Genomic DNA, 21042 nt, shown 5'->3' with positions numbered 1-21042 from the left:
TCTACATTTGCCTGTGTCCAATTCTGCTCATCCTGTTTCCTCATTGACCTGAACCCATTAAGTTTTTGTTCTCACTCTTCCACCAACTGCTCTTATCAGAGCTCACCACAGGCCTCTAGATTGCTGCATCCAGAGGTCACATCTCAGTTCTCATTTTTGTGACCTAAAGCAGTGTTTGGCCCAGTTAATCACTCTCCCCTAGAAACACGTTCTTCACTTCCAGAACACCACACTGCTGGTTTTTGTCCCCTGTCTCCGTTGCTGGTTCTTCCTCATCTCTGTGACCTCTGAATACGCTCTTTTATTTATTTTCACTTCCATTGAGGTCACTTTATTTTTTAATAAATTTATTTTAAAAAATTATTTAAATACGTATTTATTTATTTGGCTGTTCTGAGTCTTAATCACAGCAGGCAGGATCATTCATCTCCTGTGCAGCACAGAATCCTAAATCTTCAGAACCTTGTGCAAACTGGATTGGCTTCAGTTCAGTTCAGTTGCTCAGTCGTGTCCGACTCTTTAGTCAAACACAGAACACCAACTCCCAGCTCCCTGGTTAGACTTTTTAAAATTAATTAATTAACTTTATTTGGCTGCACCAGGTCTCAATTGCAGCACGTAGGATCTTTAGTAGTGGCATGCAGGAGCTAGTTCCCTGCCCAGGATTGGACCTGGATGCTTTGCATCGGGAGCAAGGAATCTTAGCCACTGACCCACCAGGGAGGTCCCTCCTCCAGTCACTTTCTATGCCACCACATGACAGTGACTCCCAAGTTTCCATCTCCAGCCCAGACCTCTGCATTCAGCTGCAGACTCGTTGCTTTGATGTCTGACAAGCATCCCTGCTCTATCGTCCTTGCCATCATCCTCATCTCAATAAATGGCAACTCCTTTCTTCCTGTTACTCAGGCCAAGATCCTTGGTGTTTTATTGTCTTCCCTTTCTCTCTCACCCCAATCTGATCCAACAAGTAAATCTTACTGGCTCTCTCTTCAAAATACATCCAGAATTCGATCACTTGGTACCATTTCCACTACTACCACTCGAGTTCAAGTCACCATCATTTCTCATACAGAATACTGCAACATCTTCCTCAGTTCTTCCTACTTCTTTCCTTGCTCCTTTAAAAAAAAATTATTTATTTGACTGTGCTGGGTCTTAGCTGCAGCACATGGGGTCTTTTTTTTTTTTTTTTTTTGGCATTTGGGATCATTAGTTGGCATTCAAACTCTTAGTTGCAGCATATGGAATCTAGGTCCCTGACCAGGGATTGAACTCTGGCCTCCTGCATTGAGAGTGTGAAGTCTTAGCCACTGGACCACAAGGGAAGTCCCTCCTTGCCCCTCTTTAAATTTTAGTTCAACAAAACAGTAGCACTCATGTTAAAGCATACATCAATCATGTCATTCCTCCTTATAACCGTTAGTGGCTCCCTTTTCACTTCTCATAAAAGCCCAAGTTTTCACAGTGACTTATGAGGCCCTGTGTAATCTGCCCCATTTTTTTCTAACTTTACCTCTATTTACTTTCTCCTTAGCTCATTCATCTTCAGCCAGATTTGCCTCCTTGCTGTTCTTCTGACATAGTGAGCAAGCTTCCACCAAGGGCTTTCGCACCTTCTCTTCTCTACCTGGCATATTCCCCTCCAAATATTTACATAGCTCACTCCTTCACCTTCTCCAGATCTGCACTCAAAATACAATTCCTTGGTGAGCTTTTCATATCAAGAATTGTAATCCCCCTTTCCCTGGTGTTTCTCTCTTTCCTCTGTTTTATTTTCTCCTTAACATTACTTTAAAATAGTATTTTACTTATCTTGCTTCTTTCCTTTCTTTTCAGATCGAATGTAAGTCCCATGGGAGTAGGAATATTTGCTTAATTTGTCCTCTGTTAAATCTTCTACAGCCAGAGTAGCCACTCTATAACCATTTGTTGAACAAATGAATAATAGTTTAGACTTGTAGTCAAATACTTTCTAATCCAGGATGCAGTTAGAAATCCTACAATCCTCAGTTAACAAAAGTAACCTTGTGAGCAGTTAGGGTAATATTGATACAATTGCCCTGGCTAAGGATAAGATCATGTTTTCTGCTTTGTTGTTGTTCAGTCACTAGCCAAGTCGTATCTCTTTGCGACCCCATGGACCCCATGGACTGCAGCACTCCAGGCTTCCCTGTCCTTCACAACTCCCGGAGTTCGCTCAGGTTCATATTCATTGACATCCTCTGTCATCCCCTTCTCCTATACTCAATATTTCCCAACATCAGGGTCTTTTGCAATGAGTCAGTTCTTCAGTGGGCAAATATTGGAATTTCAGTTTCAGCATCAGTCCTTCCAGTGAATATTCAGGGTTGATTTCCTTTAGGATTGACTGGTTTGATCTCCCTGCTGTCAAGGGACTCTCAAGAGTCTTCTCCAGCAACATGATTTGAAAGTATCAATTCTTCAGTGCTCAGCCTTCTTTATGGTCCAACTCTCACATCCATACATGACTACTGGGAAAGCCATAGCTTTGACTATAGGGACCTTTAGTCACAGAGACATCACTTTGTTGGCAAGTGATGTCTCTGCTTTTTCATACGCTGTCTAGGCTTGTCATAGCTAGTTTGTCTAGGTTTCTCTTTAGAACAACTAAATCAGTGTACCAAAACAAATAGTGAAAGTAACCCATGAATGATTTTTCTGGTTCTCCATGTACCAGAAGACATTGAGGGAAAGTTCTCTACACTATTGCTGGTTCAGAGTCAAGAGGCAAAATGTAGAATCACAATATAAGCAGCAATATAAGTAACACATATAAGTAACACAATATAAGTAACAAATCCAATTTGTTGGATAACAAATGATTAGTGACTCCCTACTGTACTTCTTCGGGTTCTCTCAGAATAGAGGTTCATCTGGTGGACATACAGATACTTGAAGGCAGAAAAAGCCCAGTTGGAAAGGAAGCACGGGGAGTTCCGCCGCTCCTTAGCTAAAGTTCAGTCTGATTTCCCAAAGGCAGTGAGTACTTTATGGTAAGGTTGGGGCAACCATTTTTACTTTGAGCACCACAAAAGAGGTTAAATAAGAAAAAGAGTGGGCTTTTCAAAAAAGAAGAGACAACTTTAAGATCAATGAGAATAAGGAAGGATCATGCTTGACTTGATCACTGCTGAATCCCCATTCATCCTATTAAGCCTGGGATAAGGACTGTGTTCATGTGCGCTGTTACTGTTATAAACAGGATTCAACAAAACTCTTCAACACTGTTGACACGGAGCGGGGGAAAGAGTTATAAGAGAGAAAGGATAGCCAAGTTCCTCGATAGAAGTATTAGTGGCACAGATATTGTAGTTTTTCTGACTTTATAGAACTAAAACATGTTGTGTAGCTAGCAACTGACAACACCTAGGAGAAGTTGACATTAGTAGGAATCATTGCAACAGAATAAATAAATAGCTAAAGAGTATCTGTATTATATAAGTCCCAGTATATTTCAACAATCTTTAAATAGGCTTGTCAAATAGCTATCTCTTATGTCCAATGAGTCAGTATCCCCAGAGATGGCTAGGGTGTCAATCTCTCCTAATTCTTTCAAGCTGTGTTTGTAGTCTGGGATAGGATTTTCATTTTGATTCTTATATGCATGCTTTTCACAATAAACAGACATCTGAAACAAAAGATCAAATATCATTAGTGATTATCCTCGGCTTAATTTCCCTCTCATGTTTGGCACATCAACAGAAACATCAACACAGAAATTCCCTGGTGGTCCAGCGGTTAGGATTCAGCGCTTCCACTGCTGTGGCCTGGGTGGCCTGCGTTCAATCCCTGGTAGGGGAACTAAGGTACTGCAAGTCATGTGGCGTGGCAGAAACAAAACAAACAAACAAAGAACAGCAACAAAAAACAACCTCCTGTGGTTTTACTTTATGGAGGACAGGAGCTCCTCCCAGGAATGGGCACTGTAAATGCTTCACCACTACATCTTTCTCTCAAACCTTCTTTTTGGCTTATAAAGAGGTTTACCAGAAATTCAGTCATAATCAGTGGAGTGATTATACTCCCTTGGACAGCAAGATCAAACTAGTTATTCCTAAAGGAAATCAACCTTGAATACTCTTTGGAAGAACTGATGCTGAAACTCCAGTACTCTGGCCAACTAATGCAAAGAGCCGACTCATTGGGAAAAGACCCTGATTCTGGGAAAGATTGAAGGCAGGAGAATGGAGGGACAGAGGATGGGATGGTGGATGGCATCACCGATTCAGTAGACATGAGTTTGAGCAAACTCTGGGAGATAGTGAGGGACATGAAGCCTGGCGTGCTGCAGTCCATGGGGTCGCAAAGAGTCAGACATGACTTAGTGACGAAACAACAACAAATTATATCAGTGCTCCACTTTGAGGTTTTGAGGCAGGCTGGGACCTGGGGTCCTTTGCTGCAGTGCTTGTACCTGGCCAAACATCTCCTCAAGCAACAAAACTAAAAGAAACTATAAGGGAATAAAAACTGTGCCTGTACAGTGGGGCAAAATATGGATAAGAAGATACAAAGATACCAAAAGCCCCACTGCCACATCTAAGGAGCTGGAAGCAAAAGCAGGGTACTGCGCATGCCCCACTGCACACACCACCACCAGAGGGGTGAGCAAACCACCTAGACCACCCCTCCAGCCCAACCCCTGAGCACACCCCTTCCCTCACTGCATAAGAGTAACCAGCTCACTCCCATGGGGGAGCGAGGAACGGAATCTGTTACTTGTTTTTATTCCCCACTACTGCAGCAGGAGCCTCAGTAAAGCCTTGCCTGAATTTCTTGTCTGGACTCTTACCAATTTCTATTGATTAAGGAGGCCAAGAACCCCGATTGGTATCAATTTCTCTTTGAGGTTTTCCTCTCTGTGTACCCTATTCCGTGCGTCTACTTTCAGGGCCTGGATTAATCTTTCCTCAATGCTCCATCTCCTTGTGAGTCCTCCTCCCTTCTCCAGAGGAAACATTAAGTAGCCTCTCTTAATCCAAGCTTGGAGAGCTCTGATATGATCAAAACAAAACAAGGTCCTATCCCATGAAGAAGGGGAAGCAGCTCTATGCTTTATACTGTAAAGAAGTTATTTCAACAAATAGTCTAGGAAGCAAGGAATATGAAGATATTAAAAGGACTAGTGAGTTGAAAGCTGATTGATGAACAGAAAACAAAGGAAACTTGTTCTTTCTCCAAGGCAACTGTAGACAGTGTTACTGTGATTATTAGATTAAGCCTATAACCCTTGGCATGATGAAATAGTCCAGTTTAAGGCTCCCCATGTAGCCAAGACCCTCAAGTCAGGCTAAAACGATCTCATGCTGATACTATTGTCTGCTCCTTTTAGAAGCAAAGTCAAAATCCTCTATTGGAGGGGGGAAACTCCAGATTAGGCATTATGAATTCCCACAGGTTAACCACAGTCAAATGTAAACTCACAATTTTGAAAAAAATCACCAGGCACACAGAAATCACCAGTTCAGTAAAAGTCAGCAGAAACAATAAATAACAGATTTAGACCTCTGAGGAGTCAAACTGTAGGCATACCCCAGAGATATTATAAGTCCATTTCCAGAAGACCACAATAAAATGAATATTGCAATAAAGGAAGTCATACAATGTTTTTGGTTTCCCAGTGCAGAAAAGAGTATGTTTACACTATACTGTAGTCTCCTAAGTGTTCAATAGCTTTATATCTAAAAAACAACAATGTATAAACCTTAATTTTAAAATATCATATTGCTATCGGGTAGAAAGGGAGGTGGGAGGGGGGATCGGGATGGGGAATCCATGTAAATCCATGGCTGATTCATGTCAATGTATGACAAAAACCACTACAATATTGTAAAGTAATTAGCCTCCAACTAATAAAAATAAATGAAAAAAAAAATAAAATATCATATTGCTAAAAAATGCTAGTCATCTGAGCAAGTCATAGTAGTAACATCTAAGATTATTGATCACAGATCAGCATAACAAGTTTGAAGTATTGCAAGAATTACCAAAATTTGACACAGAAACATAAAGTGAGCAATTAATGTTGGAAAAAATGGCACTGACAGACTCGCTGGATGCAGGGTTGCCACAGACCTTCACACGTACGGATCTGAGAGTTGGACCATAAAGAAGGCTGAGCGCTGAAGAATTGATGCTTTTGAATTGCAGTGCTGGAGAAGACTCTTGAGAGTCCATTGGACTGCAAGATCAAACCAGTCAATCCTAAAGGAAATCAACCCTGAGTATTCAGGACTGAGGCTGAAACTGAAGCTCCAATACTCTGGCCACCTGATGCGAAGAGATACTCATTGGAAAAGACCCTGATGCTGAGAAAGATTGAAGGCAGGAGAAGAAGAGGGTGACAGAGGATGAAGTGGTTGGATGGCATCACGGACCCAGTGGACATGAATTTGAGCAAATTCTGGGAGAAAGTGGAGGACTGAGAAGTCCGGTATGCTGCAGTCCATGGGGGTCACAAAGAGTCAGACACAACTTAGCAACTGAACAACAACAACAAATCTTCAATTTGTAAAAAATACAGTATCTGCAAAGCACAGTAAAATTAGGTATGCCCGCATAGGAATGATCAGGTTCTGAATATAAAATAACTGTGTAAGACATAGTTAAAATATGATCACACACATATGTGTATATACATATATATTTTCATGTATATATATATATATATTTTTTTTTTTTTAAGAAAGAAAAATGTCTGTATCTGGCCAGTTTGAAAGCAAATTCAACCAAATTTGAAAGGAATAGATTGTTTCAAACTTACAAAACCTCCTCTGGAAAATAAAGCAAAAGGAAGTGAAGTGAAATGAAGTGAAGTCGCTCAGTCATGTCGAACTCTTTGGGACCTCATGGACTGTAGCATATGACGCTCCTCCATCCATGGGATTTTCCAGGCAAGAGTATGAAGTGGGTTGCCATTTCCTTCTCCAGAGGATCTTCCTGACCCAGGGATCGAAACTGAGTCTCCCACATTGTAGGCAGACGCTTTACCATCTGAGCTATGAGGGAAGTCTCCAAAGGGAATAGTCTCCAATTCATTCTGTTAGACTAGTGTAAGATTAAAAGTGAAATTAAACAAGGACAGTTTGGGAAACGAAAATGACAGGAAGTGTCATTCATGAATAAGATGTCAAAAATCTCAAATCAAATATTAGCAACCTGAATCTAGCAGCATATAAAGAAGATAACAAAGTTGAGTATATACCAGGAATGTAAGAGTGCAATAACATTAAAAACAATCAATTAACACAATCCAATGTATCAAAGACTGGAAGAAGAAAATCTATATAATCATCAAAGGATGCAGAAAGTATGAAACTCAATAGCTATGATTAAGGGGGAAAACTCTTAGCAAATTAATAATAGAAGAGAACATCCTTTATTCAGTAAGGTTTATATTCCAAAAATACTACAACCATTGTACTTAATGGAAAATCTTCAAGATAGCTTCAAGACAAGTGATACCCAATATCATGGGGTGTGTGTTAGTCACTCAGTCAAGTCCGACTCTTTGTGACCACATGGACTGTAGCCCACCAGGCTCCTCTGTTGATGGAATTCTCCAGTCAAGAACACTAGAGTAGGTTGCCATTTCCTTCTCCAGGGGATGTTCCCGTCCCAGGGATCAAACCTGGGTCTCCTGCATTGCAGACAGATTCTTTACCATCTGAGCTACTAGGGAAGCTTTAAGCTTTACCTAATGAATAGAGGTCCATAAATAATTAAGTCAATCTTTAAAAAAAAAAAAAGGAGGGAAAACTTTCCCTTTCAGGTATTAAGACATACCTCAAAGAAATAACTTAAAATTTAAAATAAATTTTTAAATGGTGACAGAGGTCAAAGAACAGATACATACCCCCTGGGAACAGAAGAGAGAGCTTTGAGATAGATTTGTGAATAGATGAGAACCCAATATACCATAAAAGCAATACCACACATCAAAGGGAAAAGGACAAGTTATTTACTATAGGCCATTGGTAAAACCAGTTTACTGTACGAAGAAAATTAAATTATTTCTACATGACACCATACGAAAGGGCTCTGGGAAAATTAAATATCTAAATTTGAGAGGCAAAACTATGAAGCGAATAGAAAGTGATGCAGGAGAACCTCTTTGGAACATCCTTGGAGAAGGGATTTTTGCAAACAGTGAACATGGGGGTGCACGTGTCCTTCTGAATTTTGATGTCCTCGGGGTATGTGTCCAGTACCAGCTTGCTGGGCCACTTGGTGGTCCTATTTTTCAGTTTTTTAGGGAACTTCCATGCCGTTTCCCGTCATGGCTGTATCAATTTACATGCTCACCAACAGTGCAAGAGAGTTCCCGTGAGTGCATTACCATGTAGAGAGTAGACGGCTAGTGGGAACCTGCCGTGCAGTGTAGGGAGCTCAGTTTGGTGCTCTGTAGTAACCTAGAGGGAGGGTTGGGGGAGAGTCAGGGAAACCCAAAAAGGGCAGGGATATAGGTAAATGCATATAGCTAATTCACTTTGTCATGTGACACTGGAAAGCAACTATACTCCAATTCAGAAAAAAAAAAGGAATTATTAAACACAACTTGAAAACACAAACCTAACTGATACATTTATTACAACAAAATTAATGATTTCTGCTCAATGAAGTATACCACCAAGAAAGTTGCAGTGCATCACAACACACATGTTATCCACAGAGTCCATATAGAGTGTGGAAAGTAACAGCAATCAACAGTCTCCCAAGATTCGCTACATCTAAATGTAAACACTACATTGTCAGTTTGTTTTTACTTTTCTTGAACATGTGTGGCAAGGGAACCATTCAGTGCTACATAGCTAGGCCATCGTGGGTCCAGTTTATTAGCAACAGCCCGGAAGCCTTGGGATCCTGTTCACTGGAAACTCTATAAAAATACTTCATGACAGCAAGGAACAGTGTGTACTGTTCTAGCATGGCCAGTCAGTGGAAGAAAGATCAAAAGCAAAACCTAACACTTGATCTAGGAATGATACGTGTGACGTAATTCACTTGTTAGTGCCACTGTAAGGCTCACAGTAGGTACTCGGGCAGTTATTAATGGCATTATCTCATCACCTAAAAAGTATCTTCAAAGGCTGTGGTTCTTGGATGCATTCAAGAGAAGCAGGAATAATATCCCCAGACCAAAGCAGTGAGGGAAAATGGGATTGATCTCAGTTTGTGAACCTTCTCCATTTAGGTAACTGTTACATGAAATAGCTTTAGGCAAACTGAATCTAAGGTGGGGGGATACTAAAATTAAAACCGTAGGGAAAGGAGTCTCATGTGTGCAGTTTTTCAACTCCCACTCTGCCCCAGTAAGCCTGGAACACTTTCTTCTGAAGACTTGGAGTCCATACAGCCTGTGCTGGACTTACCATCCTGTGTGGAAACCCTTTTCCCTAGTTCAGATTCAACCTGTACCCCTTTGTTCTGCTTCAGCACGTGGGTCATATGGCGCCTGGCCAACACCACTGATCTACTGTCCCTTATGGTGAGGGTGTGGGATCCTTCTGGTGCAGATCAAGAGGGGTGCATGAGAGACAGTTGCCCTGAATAGGCAGCCAGGAGGCACATGGTGGCCAACATCCACTGCTGAAGCCCCCCTCCTCTGTCTCCATGTGAGTAAAGTGTTGTTCCATTCAGTGCTTTGATTACATTTTGTTTTTTTTGGCAACTCCCACACCAAGACACAGTGGGCAGAAGTATTCAGACTTCTGCTCTTGGAAATAAGCCATCTGTGTCACTTGCTCAACAAAAACTGAAAACAAACCACCAGGCAAATATACAAATTAGAGAAAAATTTGAAATTGTGAATAGTCATCTCCAGACTTTTGACTAATAGTACTGTTACCTAGAAATTCTGAATTATTATTATATTAGGAGCTATTATTTTGTTACTTGTTGTCAAGTCAGGTTAACATTAGCCCCCTATTTTTAATTTGCTATAAATACAGACCAATATGAGATTGTGTCATGATTAAAAACTATATATGGCATTTGTTTGCACATAAATCAGATCTGAACAGAAAATACAGACAAATGAAAGCAATTTGATATGCTTGCAAGAATATAGGTAAATTTTTTAGTTAAATGCGTGTTAACATACATTAGCATGCATTAACATTAACCTTATATATGAAATAAATTAGTAAAGACATCAAAGTTAGTGATAACAATAAAGATTTACTGGTGAAAGAGGGAGATCAGATGGGGGCAGGCAGGTAAGTCTGAGCAAATCTTTTTCTGAAGAAAATGATCTTTCAAACCTAAGGAAACTTCTAGATAGATATCTATATGCCCTTTTCTGTTGCTGCAGGTTTACTTGCAGTTCTAGGAGTAGCCCTAAATTCAGTGTCAGAACTTGTAATGTCTCTGGAAAGGATGTCTTAAAGTGGGAATTTGATGAGACAACTGACTCATCAAGGGTCCTTGAAAGTGAGAGTGTTAGTCACTCAGTTGTGTCTGACTCTTTGGGACCCCATAGACTGTAGCCTTCCAGGCTCCTCTGTCTGTGAAATTCTCCAGGCGAGAATACTGGAGTGACCAACTGTTGTTCCCTTCTCCAGAGGACCTTCCCCACCCAGGGATCACACCTGGGTCTCTCTCATTGCAGGCAGATTCATTACAGTCTGAGCCACAGGGAAGCCCAAGGAACACTAATTTTGATCACACTTAATTTTCACTGGGATGTGACATACTTGAACTTTTTTTTTTCAGGCAAAGCGGGACACTTTGGAGGAAGTACAAAGGCAATTTTACTCAAAAGGAACAAAGAACAGCCATGTCACTCACTGGTAGGCTGTCTGGCAGGAAACCAAAGTTGAGGTCCCTTTTTCTACCCACTGGTAGCTTTTATGACCATGATCAAGTTGTCTACAACCTCCCTTTATAAAAGTTCATTTGTAAAGTGAGGACAATAATACCTGCCTACTTTAAGTCTGATAAGGCTGCCACAAGAGTAAAATGAAATAACACATAAGATTTGTTGGTACTGACTCCTTGCTATATCTCCAGGCATTTTTCCTTTCATTTCAATGAAGATTCATCAGAGATTCCAACTTCATAAGACAAGAACTAGAACTAAAATCATATTTTGGATTATAAGACTTGCAAAGTAAGAATGCCAAAACTTTCCAAACGACACCAAACTTTAACCTTCATGAAGGCAGGAACAGGGATCTGTGTTGATCTTAATTGAATGCTCAGTCCCAGGCCAAGAAGCAATTAAAAGCCAGTCACTTAATGGCCTTGAAGAACAGCCCTGATAATGTGATTATTTGTTGGAGAAGCCAACTGAGCAAGTTGTCCATTTGTAGGATCTGAGTGCAGTGCCTGACATTCTACCTGATATGGACGGCAACCAAGGAGGGAGGAATTTGGAAAATGTATGCTAATGGCACTCTATTTGTTTGCTTGGGCAGTGTTCTGTGTTTGACTTTGAACCCTACACATTGTATAACTGCGGATATGAGCAATGCAGTTAGAAATGAGACAGAATAGCAATGTATTACTTGATATGTCGTACAGAGTTAAGGGCTCTGCAAACCTTATTAGGAAGGTAGTGGACAGTAGTTTGGTGCAAGCTAGAATGTTTTCTGAATTGATTGTTCATCATGGTTCATTCAGTTTTGGTTCTAGTAACTATTCTTTTTTACCAGGTTATGTAGTTGTATTACAAAGGACGGGCTGAATGTGCCTCCTTACATGGGTTTCCCAGGTAGTGCTAGAAGTAAAAACCCGCCTGCCAATGCAGGAGACATCAGAGACGCAGATTCCATCTCTGGGTCAGGAAGATCCTCGGGGTAGGAAACGGCAACCCACTCTAATATTCTTGCCTGGAGAATCCCCTGGACAGAGGAGCCTGGCAGCCACAGTCCATAGGGTCATGAAGAGTTAGTTGGCTATGACTCCAGCTACTAAGCACACAATGACATAAGTTTTATTTCCAGGTCATTTATTAAAAATCCTGTCTCAGGACCTCTCTGGAGGTCCAGGGGGCCTGGGTTCCACCCCTGCTCAGGGAACCAGATCCTGCATGCCACAACCAAGAGTTTCCAGGTCCCAACTGAGAACCAGTGCAGTCAAATAAATAAATAAATATCTTAAAAGCCCTGTCTCTATCTTAGGAGCCAGACAAATACACTTAGGATCCTTGGACCAAACATTTCTTTCACCCGAAAAGAAAGAGGGACATTAGGAAAGAAGAAAAAGAAAGATTACTTTTGATAATTTGAGCAAAACCTGATCCTGGCATTAGTTGTACTGAGCTGAGCCGGGCCAGAAAGCCTAGGAACTGAGGAATGCCTGCATTCTTGAGGGCAGGTTTATAAACTGCTAGGGCTTTGTATGGCTTGCAACACTTTATTCATTCCCAAATTATGATAACTTAAAATAGGAATACTGTATTAAAAACTTATTACTTTGAAGCATTCTACTTCATCATCATTTACTTTTATTTTTCATAAAATCATATATGAGGTTTAGAAATTTGTATTGTCTTTCCTGCCTGTCTTTTCTTGTTTAGGATTAAATCTTTATCCCATTCCAGCCCCCCGACCCCACCCCTCCACACACACACAAATTCCCTACTAAAGACACTGGCTCCATGTTTAACTTATAGTTATGGTACCAGATAAGAACTAATTTGATAATTAAATTGAATCAATGTTCTCTATATATTTTTAAGTATCACATTAACTTCTTTATATAGCTTGAACAGAATTATTTTTACCTAAGGAGAATAGATTATCATTTTATTGTTAATTTAAGGTACAGTATGACCCCCCAGTTCCTAGCACTAAGTAAATATTTTAATGCCTCCTTTTGAAACTTTTACTTCCAATATTTTCACTTTGAAAACATAACTTAAAAATAGCAGTTCCGATGTATGGCAGAAGCCAATACAATATTGTAAAGTAATTATCCTCCAATTAAAAATAAATAAATTTTAAAAACCACAGCTCCTTTTTACATGGCATTACTTAAAATCACACACACAGAGAATCACACACCCATAGGTACAATGTACAATTCTTTTTTAAAAGAGTTAAATATTCATCCTTGATATTGCCAGAAACAATTCTCTCCAATGGAAATACTGAAGAAAAGATGATTAAAAAAATAATGTTAATTAGAATCATTCTATTTTATGCCCATTTTACAGATGTGGAAATGGAGGTGGGAGAAACAATCACAGAAGGAGAACTTGGGACAACCACTAAGCTGATGATTGGTTGGGAGACTGAAGCAAAGGTTGCCCAGTGCCCTGGACCCTCCCATCTCTCTTATGGCCTGGGGCATTAAGAGGGGAGGCCATCTGTCTCTTGGTTGGAGTTGTGAGTGAGGATATCACATCCTGTGTCTCCCTTGTTCCCACCAGGAATTGGCCAAGATATAAGTCAGTGATGTTTCCTTGGATTCTCACTCCCCCTCTCCCAAGAGGATGTACAAATGAAGGCAATAGACATTCTACGGGGTCTCTTCTGGGAAGATAAGTCCATGATCTAGAATGACCACTTAACCTGGGGCAAGCTGACACTATGGGAGAGAGAAAATAAAGGGACTTATTGACTTGGGAGAACACAAAGATAGCAGAGACAACAGGGCAGGAATATATTAATGTCTTCAAACATTAAAATGAGGTCTCTTGACAAACCCACAGCAAACATTATCCTCAATGGTGAAAAATTGAAAGTATTTCCCCTGAAATCAGGAACAAGACAAGGGTGCCCACTCTCACCACTACTATTCAACATAGTTTTGGAAGTGTTGGCCACAGCAATCAGAGCAGAAAAAGAAATAAAAGGAATCCAGATAGGAAAAGAAGAAGTAAAACTCTCACTGTTTGCAGATGACATGATCCTCTACATAGGAAACCCTAAAGACTCTACCAGAAAATTACTAGAGCTAATCAATGAATATAGTAAAGATGTAGGATATAAAATTAACACACAGAAATCCCTTGCAGTCCTATACACTAACAATGAGAAAACAGAAAGAGAAATTAAGGAAACAATACCATTCACCATTGCAACAAAAAGAATAAAATACTTAGGAGTATATCTACCTAAAGAAACAAAAGACCTATATATAAAAAAACTATAAAACACTGATGAAAGAAATCAAGGACACAAATAGATGGAGAAATATATCATGTTCATGGATTGGAAGAATCAATATTGTCAAAATGACTATACTATCCAAAGCAATCTATAGATTCAATGCAATCCCTATCAAGCTACCAACGGTATTTTTCACAGAACTAGAACAAATAATTTCACAATTTGTATGGGAATACAAAAAAACCTCGAATAGCCAAAACAATCTTGAGAAAGAAGAATGGAACTGGAAGAATCAACCTGCCTGACTCCAGGCTCTACTACAAAGCCACAGTCATCAAGACAGTATGGTACTGGCACAAAGACAGAAATATAGATCAATGGAACAAAATAGAAAGCCCAGAGATAAATCCACGAACCTTTGGACACCTTATCTTCGACAAAGGAGGCAAGGATATACAATGGAAAAAAGACAACCTCTTTAACAAGTGGTGCTGGGAAAACTGGTCAACCACTTGTAAAAGAATGAAACTAGAACACTTTCTAACACCATACACAAAAATAAACTCAAAATGGATTAAAGATCTAAATGTAAGACCAGAAACTATAAAACTCCTAGAGGAGAATATAGGCAAAACACTCTCCGACATAAATCACAGCAGGATCCTAACAAATGGGACCTAATGAAACTTAAAAGCTTTTGCACAACAAAGGAAACTATAAGCAAGGTGAAAAGACAGCCTTCAGATTGGGAGAAAATAATAGCAAACGAAGAACAGACAAAGGATTAATCTCAAAAATATACAAACAACTCCTGCAGCTCAATTCCAGAAAAATAAATGACCCAATCAAAAAATGGGCCAAAGATCTAAACAGACATTTCTCCAAAGAAGACATACAGATGGCTAACAAACACATGAAAATATGCTCAACATCACTCATTATCAGAGAAATGCAAATCAAAACCACAATGAGGTACCATTACACGCCAGTCAGGATGGCTGCTATCCAAAAGTCTACAAGCAAGAAATGCTGGAGAGGGTGTGGAGAAAAGGGAACCCTCTTACACTGTTGGTGGGAATGCAAACAAGTACAGCCACTATGGAGAACAATGTGGAGATTTCTTAAAAAACTGGAAATAGAACTACCATATGACCCAGCAATCCCACTCCTGGGCATACACAGCTATGAAACCAGAACTGAAAGAGGCACGTGTACCCCAATGTTCATCACACCACTGTTTATAATTGCCAGGACAAGGAAGCAACCTAGATGCCCATCAGCAGACAAATAGATAAGAAAGCTATGGTACATATACACCATGGAATATTACTCAGCCATTAAAAAGAATTCATTTGAATCAGTTCTAATGAGATGGATGAAACTGGAACCCATTATACAGAGTGAAGTAAGCCAGAAAGATAAACACCAATACAGTATACTATCACATATATATGGAATTTAGAAAGATGGTAATGATAACCCTATGTGCAAGACAGAAAAAGAGACACAGATGTATAGAACAGACTTTTGAACTCTATGGGAGAAGGCGAGGGTGGGATGATCTGAGAGAATATCATTGAAACATGTATATTATCAAGTGTGAAACAGATCGCCAGCCCAGGTTGGATGCATGAGACAAGTGCTTGGGGCTGGTGCACTGGGATGACCCAAAGCGATGGGATGGGGAGGGAGTTGGGAGGGGGGTTCAGGATGGGGAACACATGTAAATCCATGCTGATTCATGTCAATGTATGGCAAAAACCACTACAATATTGTAAAGTAATTAGCTTCTAACTAATAAAAATAAGTGAAAAAAATAAATAAATAAAATAAAAAATAAAATGAGATTGCATATGTGAAAGGTTATTATATACATTTTAAATATTAGAGATCTTGGAAATGAAATGTCTAGTTGTTTCAAAATCCCTTGGGGCTATGAACAGATAAATGGATTAACTAAATGTGGTAACTATACTCAATGGAATTTTTTTCAGTCTTAAAAAGGAATGAAATTCTGACACAGGCTACAATGTGGGTGAACTTGAGAACACTATGCTAAGTGAAGTAAGCCAGATATGAAAAGACAAATGCTTTATGACCCCTCTTGTATGAGGCACCTAGAATATGCAATTACATAGAGACAGAAAGTATAGCAGAAATTTCCATGGGCTGGGGCAGGGGAAGATGGGGAGTTATTGTTTAATGGGTGTGGCTTCTGTTTGGGATGATGAAAAAAGTTCTGGAAATGAAGAGTGATAATGGTTATATAAATTATGAATGTACTTAATGCTACTGAATTGTTCACTTAAAAATGGTTAAAAGGGTAAAACAGTTGGTTAAAAGGTAATGTTGTATAAATTTTACCACAATTAAAAAAGAGAGTCACTTTGGGTAACACAGGTGAATGAGACTAGCAGCTGATGAAAAATTTCACCCAAAGTTAAGAGGCATGGCAGATCCATTTAAAAGTTCCAATACTGACCCACATATATTTTATATGATGTCATCACTCCTCATCAACATCTCTAGCAGAGAAATCACACAAAAAGCCCATCCCATCCCCAGCCACCTCATAGACCTCAGCCTGGCTACCCTGGTTGCTCTGGGCACCTGGTCTTGTGCCCTGGCCAACACCCGTGCCCACGCATGCGTCCTGGTGGGTGCCTCGGAGGAGTGCCCCAGGGAGCCCACCATCACCAGGAACCTCTTGGCCACCGTGGCCCAGACTGTTCTGCTTCTAGAGCATAAGTCTCAGGAGACGAGAGACTGCAAAATCAGTGACTCAATCACTTAAAAAGGGCAGAAAAGTCTCCTTGCAGCTTCTAGTAGCCCGAGGTGAAACCTGAAAAGTTCAGAACACTCCTATTATCCTCCACGGGGCCCTGGCCTCCCCTTCCTTCTCAGCCAGTCTTTCCCAGAGTTGCACTGGGACAGTTGGAGTCTTTTCTTATGGTCTCCAGGTCCCCAGCAAAGCAGGAGATTTGCAGTGAGAGAAATAAGCAGAGGAGCCCATGACCTGGGGGCAACAAAGGGAGGAAGTCAAGGGGCGTGTAAAGCAAGGGGAAGATGCAGGCTGAACACTAGTCCTCTAGGCTGGGTTTCCTCCCTTCAGCTCCAAAAGGAGTTGCAGTGCATCAGTCCAAACATGAAGGGAACAGAGCCAACAGCACAGGGATATTTTGAAACTATAATTAATATCTTCAAACATTAAAAAAAGAGAGAGACTACATACATGAAAGATTATTGTATATTTTTCAAACTTTTAAAGATCTTGGAAATGAAATATTTAGTTGTTTCAAAACCCAATAGATCAATGGGTTAACTAAATAGATGAATGGATTAACTAAATGTGGTACATATATTCAATGGAATTTTTTCAGTCTTAAAAAGAAACACAACGCACCTGTCCACAGAGTCTGACTACCCTGTGGAAACCCTCTTCACCACCCCCTTGTTGATGGATTCAGGATCCCTAAGTGAGCCTGGTTTCTGGGAAGCCTCATCATAGGCCTGATAAAATCTAGCAGTTATGAACTGCCCAGGCCTTTTGCTGCTGTGAGCTGAGGTAGCGATGAAAATGCCTGGAGGTACCTTTCTATCTCAGCTCAGTAGAACACTCCAGGGACTTCCCTGGTGGACCAGCGGTTAAGACTGCACTCCCAATGCAGAGGGCCCAGGTTCAATCCCTGGTCAGGTAACTAGATCCCACATGCCACAACTAAAGATCTCACATGCCACAACTAAGACCCAAAGAAATCTAGTTTGTTATTTAATTTAAAAAACACTTAAAATAAAGTGGTCTCTGTGTGATCTGAGTCTGGGGTCATAGCCTCAACCACTGATGTACATATTCCCAGAGCCTAGTTTTCCTTCTGCCACAGATTCCCACGTGACCTTGTGTAAGTCATTCATAAACCTGGCCTTTTTTTCCTTCCCTGTTAGTGATCAAGCTGCCTATGAGCTGAAATTTTAAGGATGTTATTTGAGGACTTAGTATTTAGAAGTCTCTAGTGGATAGATGTTTAATGAATAAAAATGTTTTGAAATGTACTTTTTCATGTCCATGAATTTTGCAAGGCCACTTAGCTCAGGAGGCCTCTTTTGATCACTGGGGTTTACTGCCTAGGCTTCTACTCAACCTTGAATTGACCAACTCCATCCCAAAACAAGCACCAGAAGATAAACATTGGTTTTGTCTTCTTTTGGACAAATCTTTTAATCTGGAGTCCACTATATCTGGGCTTCTCTGCTGGATCAGTAGTAAAGAATCTGCCTGAAATGCAAGAGACTTGGGTTCAATCTCTGGGTCAGGAAGATCCCCTGGAGGAGGAAATGGCAACCTATGTCAGTGTTCTTGCCTGGGATATCCCATGGACAGAGGAGTCTGGCAGGCTACAGTCCATGGGTCGCAAAGAGTCAGACATGACTGAGTACAGACATACCTCTATTTCCAGAGAGGTTTCTTTTCTCCCCTGCCCTCTGGTTGTGGGGCCAGCTTTGCCTTGTGAATCTTCCCTGTTGTCTTTACCTGTTTTCCTCTTTGAAGAACTCAAACTTAATCATTTAGATGGCAATTTGCTTAGAAATACCACCAATGATTTCTGTAATATACTACATTCCAATGCAACCAGGATTTGCAGCAAAATCTGGTTTTGTACAAATCACTTCTATTAAGCACTCAGATAAACCTCACATAATTCTGAGAAAATCTGGGGTGCACTAAAAAGACCAGAATACCATACTTGGAATTCAAGAGTGTGTGTGTTCAGTTGCTGAGTTGTGTCCTACTCTTTGCAACCCTATGCACTATCATCCACCAGGCTCCTCTATTCATGGGATTTCCCAGGCAGAAATACTGGAATGGGTTGCCATTTCTTTCTAGAGTTCAAATTCTGACACCTGCTTTCTTTTTTTTTTCAAGTAGTGTGACTTGGACAAGTCAATTCGCTTTTTGGAGCCTTGGTTTTCTTAAATTTCCAAAATAACATTTTTTCCTATAAGAGCAGACAACTGGGCAGTGGCCTCGAGGGGCGGCTCCCTGAGAACCGGTGCCCCGGCCAGGCGGGTGGCTGACCCAAGGGCCCAGCACCATGAAGCGGTACAGCCTAAGCGTCCTGTGTAAAGGCGAGTGCAAGACGGTGCTGCTCAAGGCCGCATACGATGGGTCCTCCTTCAGCTTTTCTCAAAGACCCAGCGTTCAGGAGTTCATGACCTTCACAAGTCCGCTGATGGTGGAGCGCTCAGGAAAAGGCAGCCGAGCTTCTGTGAAGGAACAAGAACATCTGTGCCATGTCTACGTGAGAAATGACAGTCTTGCAGGAGTGGTCATTGCTGACAGTGAATACCCATCCCGGCTGGCTTTTAGCTTGCTAGAGAAGGTACTAGACGAGTTCTCCAAGGTCGACAGGGTAGACTGGCCAGCTGGATCCCCTGATACCACCCAGCACACAGGCCTGGACAGTCACCTCAGTAGATACCAGAACCCCCGAGAAGCTGACCCCACGACTAAAGTGCAGGCTGAACTGGATGAGACCAAGATCGTCCTGCACAGCACCATGGAGTCTTTATTAGAATGAGGTGAGAAGCTCGATGACCTGGTATCCAAATCCGAAGTGCTGGGAATACAGTCTGAAGCCTTCTATGAAACGGCCCGGAAACAAAACTCGTGCTGTGCAATCATGTGACGGCCTCCAGCAGAGACCCCTGCGCTGGAGCGTCACCATCGTTCACACCGGAGCCGCGGCCCCCCAGGAAGCAGGGCCACCTCGCACCAACCCAAGTGGGACAGACTCAGCTGCAGCCTTGGAGCTCCTGGGAGAAACTGAAGGGTGGAGGGGACCTGGGGTGGGGAGCGTTCAAATTCACGTGTCTAGTTATTTTTGAAGAGATCCTGAGGCCCCTAAATGTGTATTTGGGGGGCAAATGGAACCATAAAGCTCAGTGGCTCTGTAGATGCTGCAGGGCTCGTTTCTAATCCCCTGGGAGGGATGTGGGCCCCCGACTTGTGCAAGGCCCATGGGGGGCTCAGAGCCAGCTCTTTGTGGATCTTCACATGTGTGGGTTTTGTCTGTCTACTAACTATTAACACTACAGGGAGCAGGGTGCCCTGACTCCAGGACTGGGGAGCGACAGCCACTGTGGGCCTGCCGTGGGCGTGGGGGCCGGGTGGGGGGCTCGGGACAGTGCTTCCATGTTGGGAGGAGACAGCTACTGGACCTCACAAATTCTGAGACCTGGTTTGCATTCCTGCTGACTTCGACTTTCTGCGGTACCCATCCAGCAAGCAAGTCCCGTAAAGAGCCCTAGAAGTTGGGGAGGGGGCACCTGCCCTGACTTGCCATTTGGCTTTGAGCATCTGGATCCGAGCACGTGTACTGTGGTCTCGTGAATGGTTGTCACTTGCCTCCCTGGTGACAAGAAAAGACTGCTCTGACAATCACCTGGGACTTACGTCTTAGCAAGTGACCTTCACTGTGGCCACCATTACTAGGCACTAAGAGAAGATGCCGGCCAGCCTGGGGGTTCTCAGCATCCACTTGTGGTCTGAGCTGTCCACACCCCAGCCCAACCCCCGGCAGAAGCACTGCTGAGCACCACTACCCCGCCCCCGCCCCCAGCAGCATGAGGCCTATGGCTCCGAGGCCCAGCCCTAAAAACAGGTGCAGGGGGCAACGCAGCAGTAGCCCAGGAGGTTCCAGGCTCTTCTCAGCCTTGCTGGTCCCTCGGGCCACACTGCCATGTTGTAAACCGCCTCCTAGTGCCCTGCTGCGTTTCCTGAGGACGCAGGCTCAGGACACACCCTGGAGACTCAGTCTCCGTGGATGCCCCTCTTGGAGTGGCATCAACCAGTGTGGTCTCATCCTCAGCTGTGCTTCCCTGAGCCCTCTGTTCTTGCCCTGTCGAGGAGGTCCACCGCCCCGACAGGAGGTGCCTGTGGCCCTGAATGCCCTGGCGTGGGCCA

The 21042-nt window shown here is 42.0% G+C and overlaps 1 protein-coding gene across 2 annotated transcripts; it reads left to right on the top strand.

Moving 5' to 3' along the window:
• Positions 1 to 19171: 19171 nt before the first annotated feature.
• Positions 19172 to 19793, top strand: LOC110141074 (synaptobrevin homolog YKT6-like). Of its 2 annotated transcripts, XM_070469863.1 has the most exons (2): positions 19172 to 19626; positions 19729 to 19765. In XM_070469863.1, exons 1-2 carry the CDS (start codon positions 19172 to 19174, stop codon positions 19763 to 19765), a joined length of 492 nt encoding a protein of 163 aa, XP_070325964.1. The 2 variants fall into 2 exon arrangements, with proteins under 2 accessions (XP_070325964.1, XP_070325965.1); XM_070469864.1 differs by having other exon boundaries at positions 19172 to 19793.
• Positions 19794 to 21042: the final 1249 nt, after the last annotated feature.

Source organism: Odocoileus virginianus, chromosome 7 (assembly GCF_023699985.2).
Source record: "Odocoileus virginianus isolate 20LAN1187 ecotype Illinois chromosome 7, Ovbor_1.2, whole genome shotgun sequence".
NCBI classification, from domain to species: Eukaryota; Metazoa; Chordata; class Mammalia; order Artiodactyla; family Cervidae; genus Odocoileus; species Odocoileus virginianus.
Note: the sequence above shows the minus strand (reverse complement) of the source record. Positions and strands in the feature narration are given on the sequence as shown.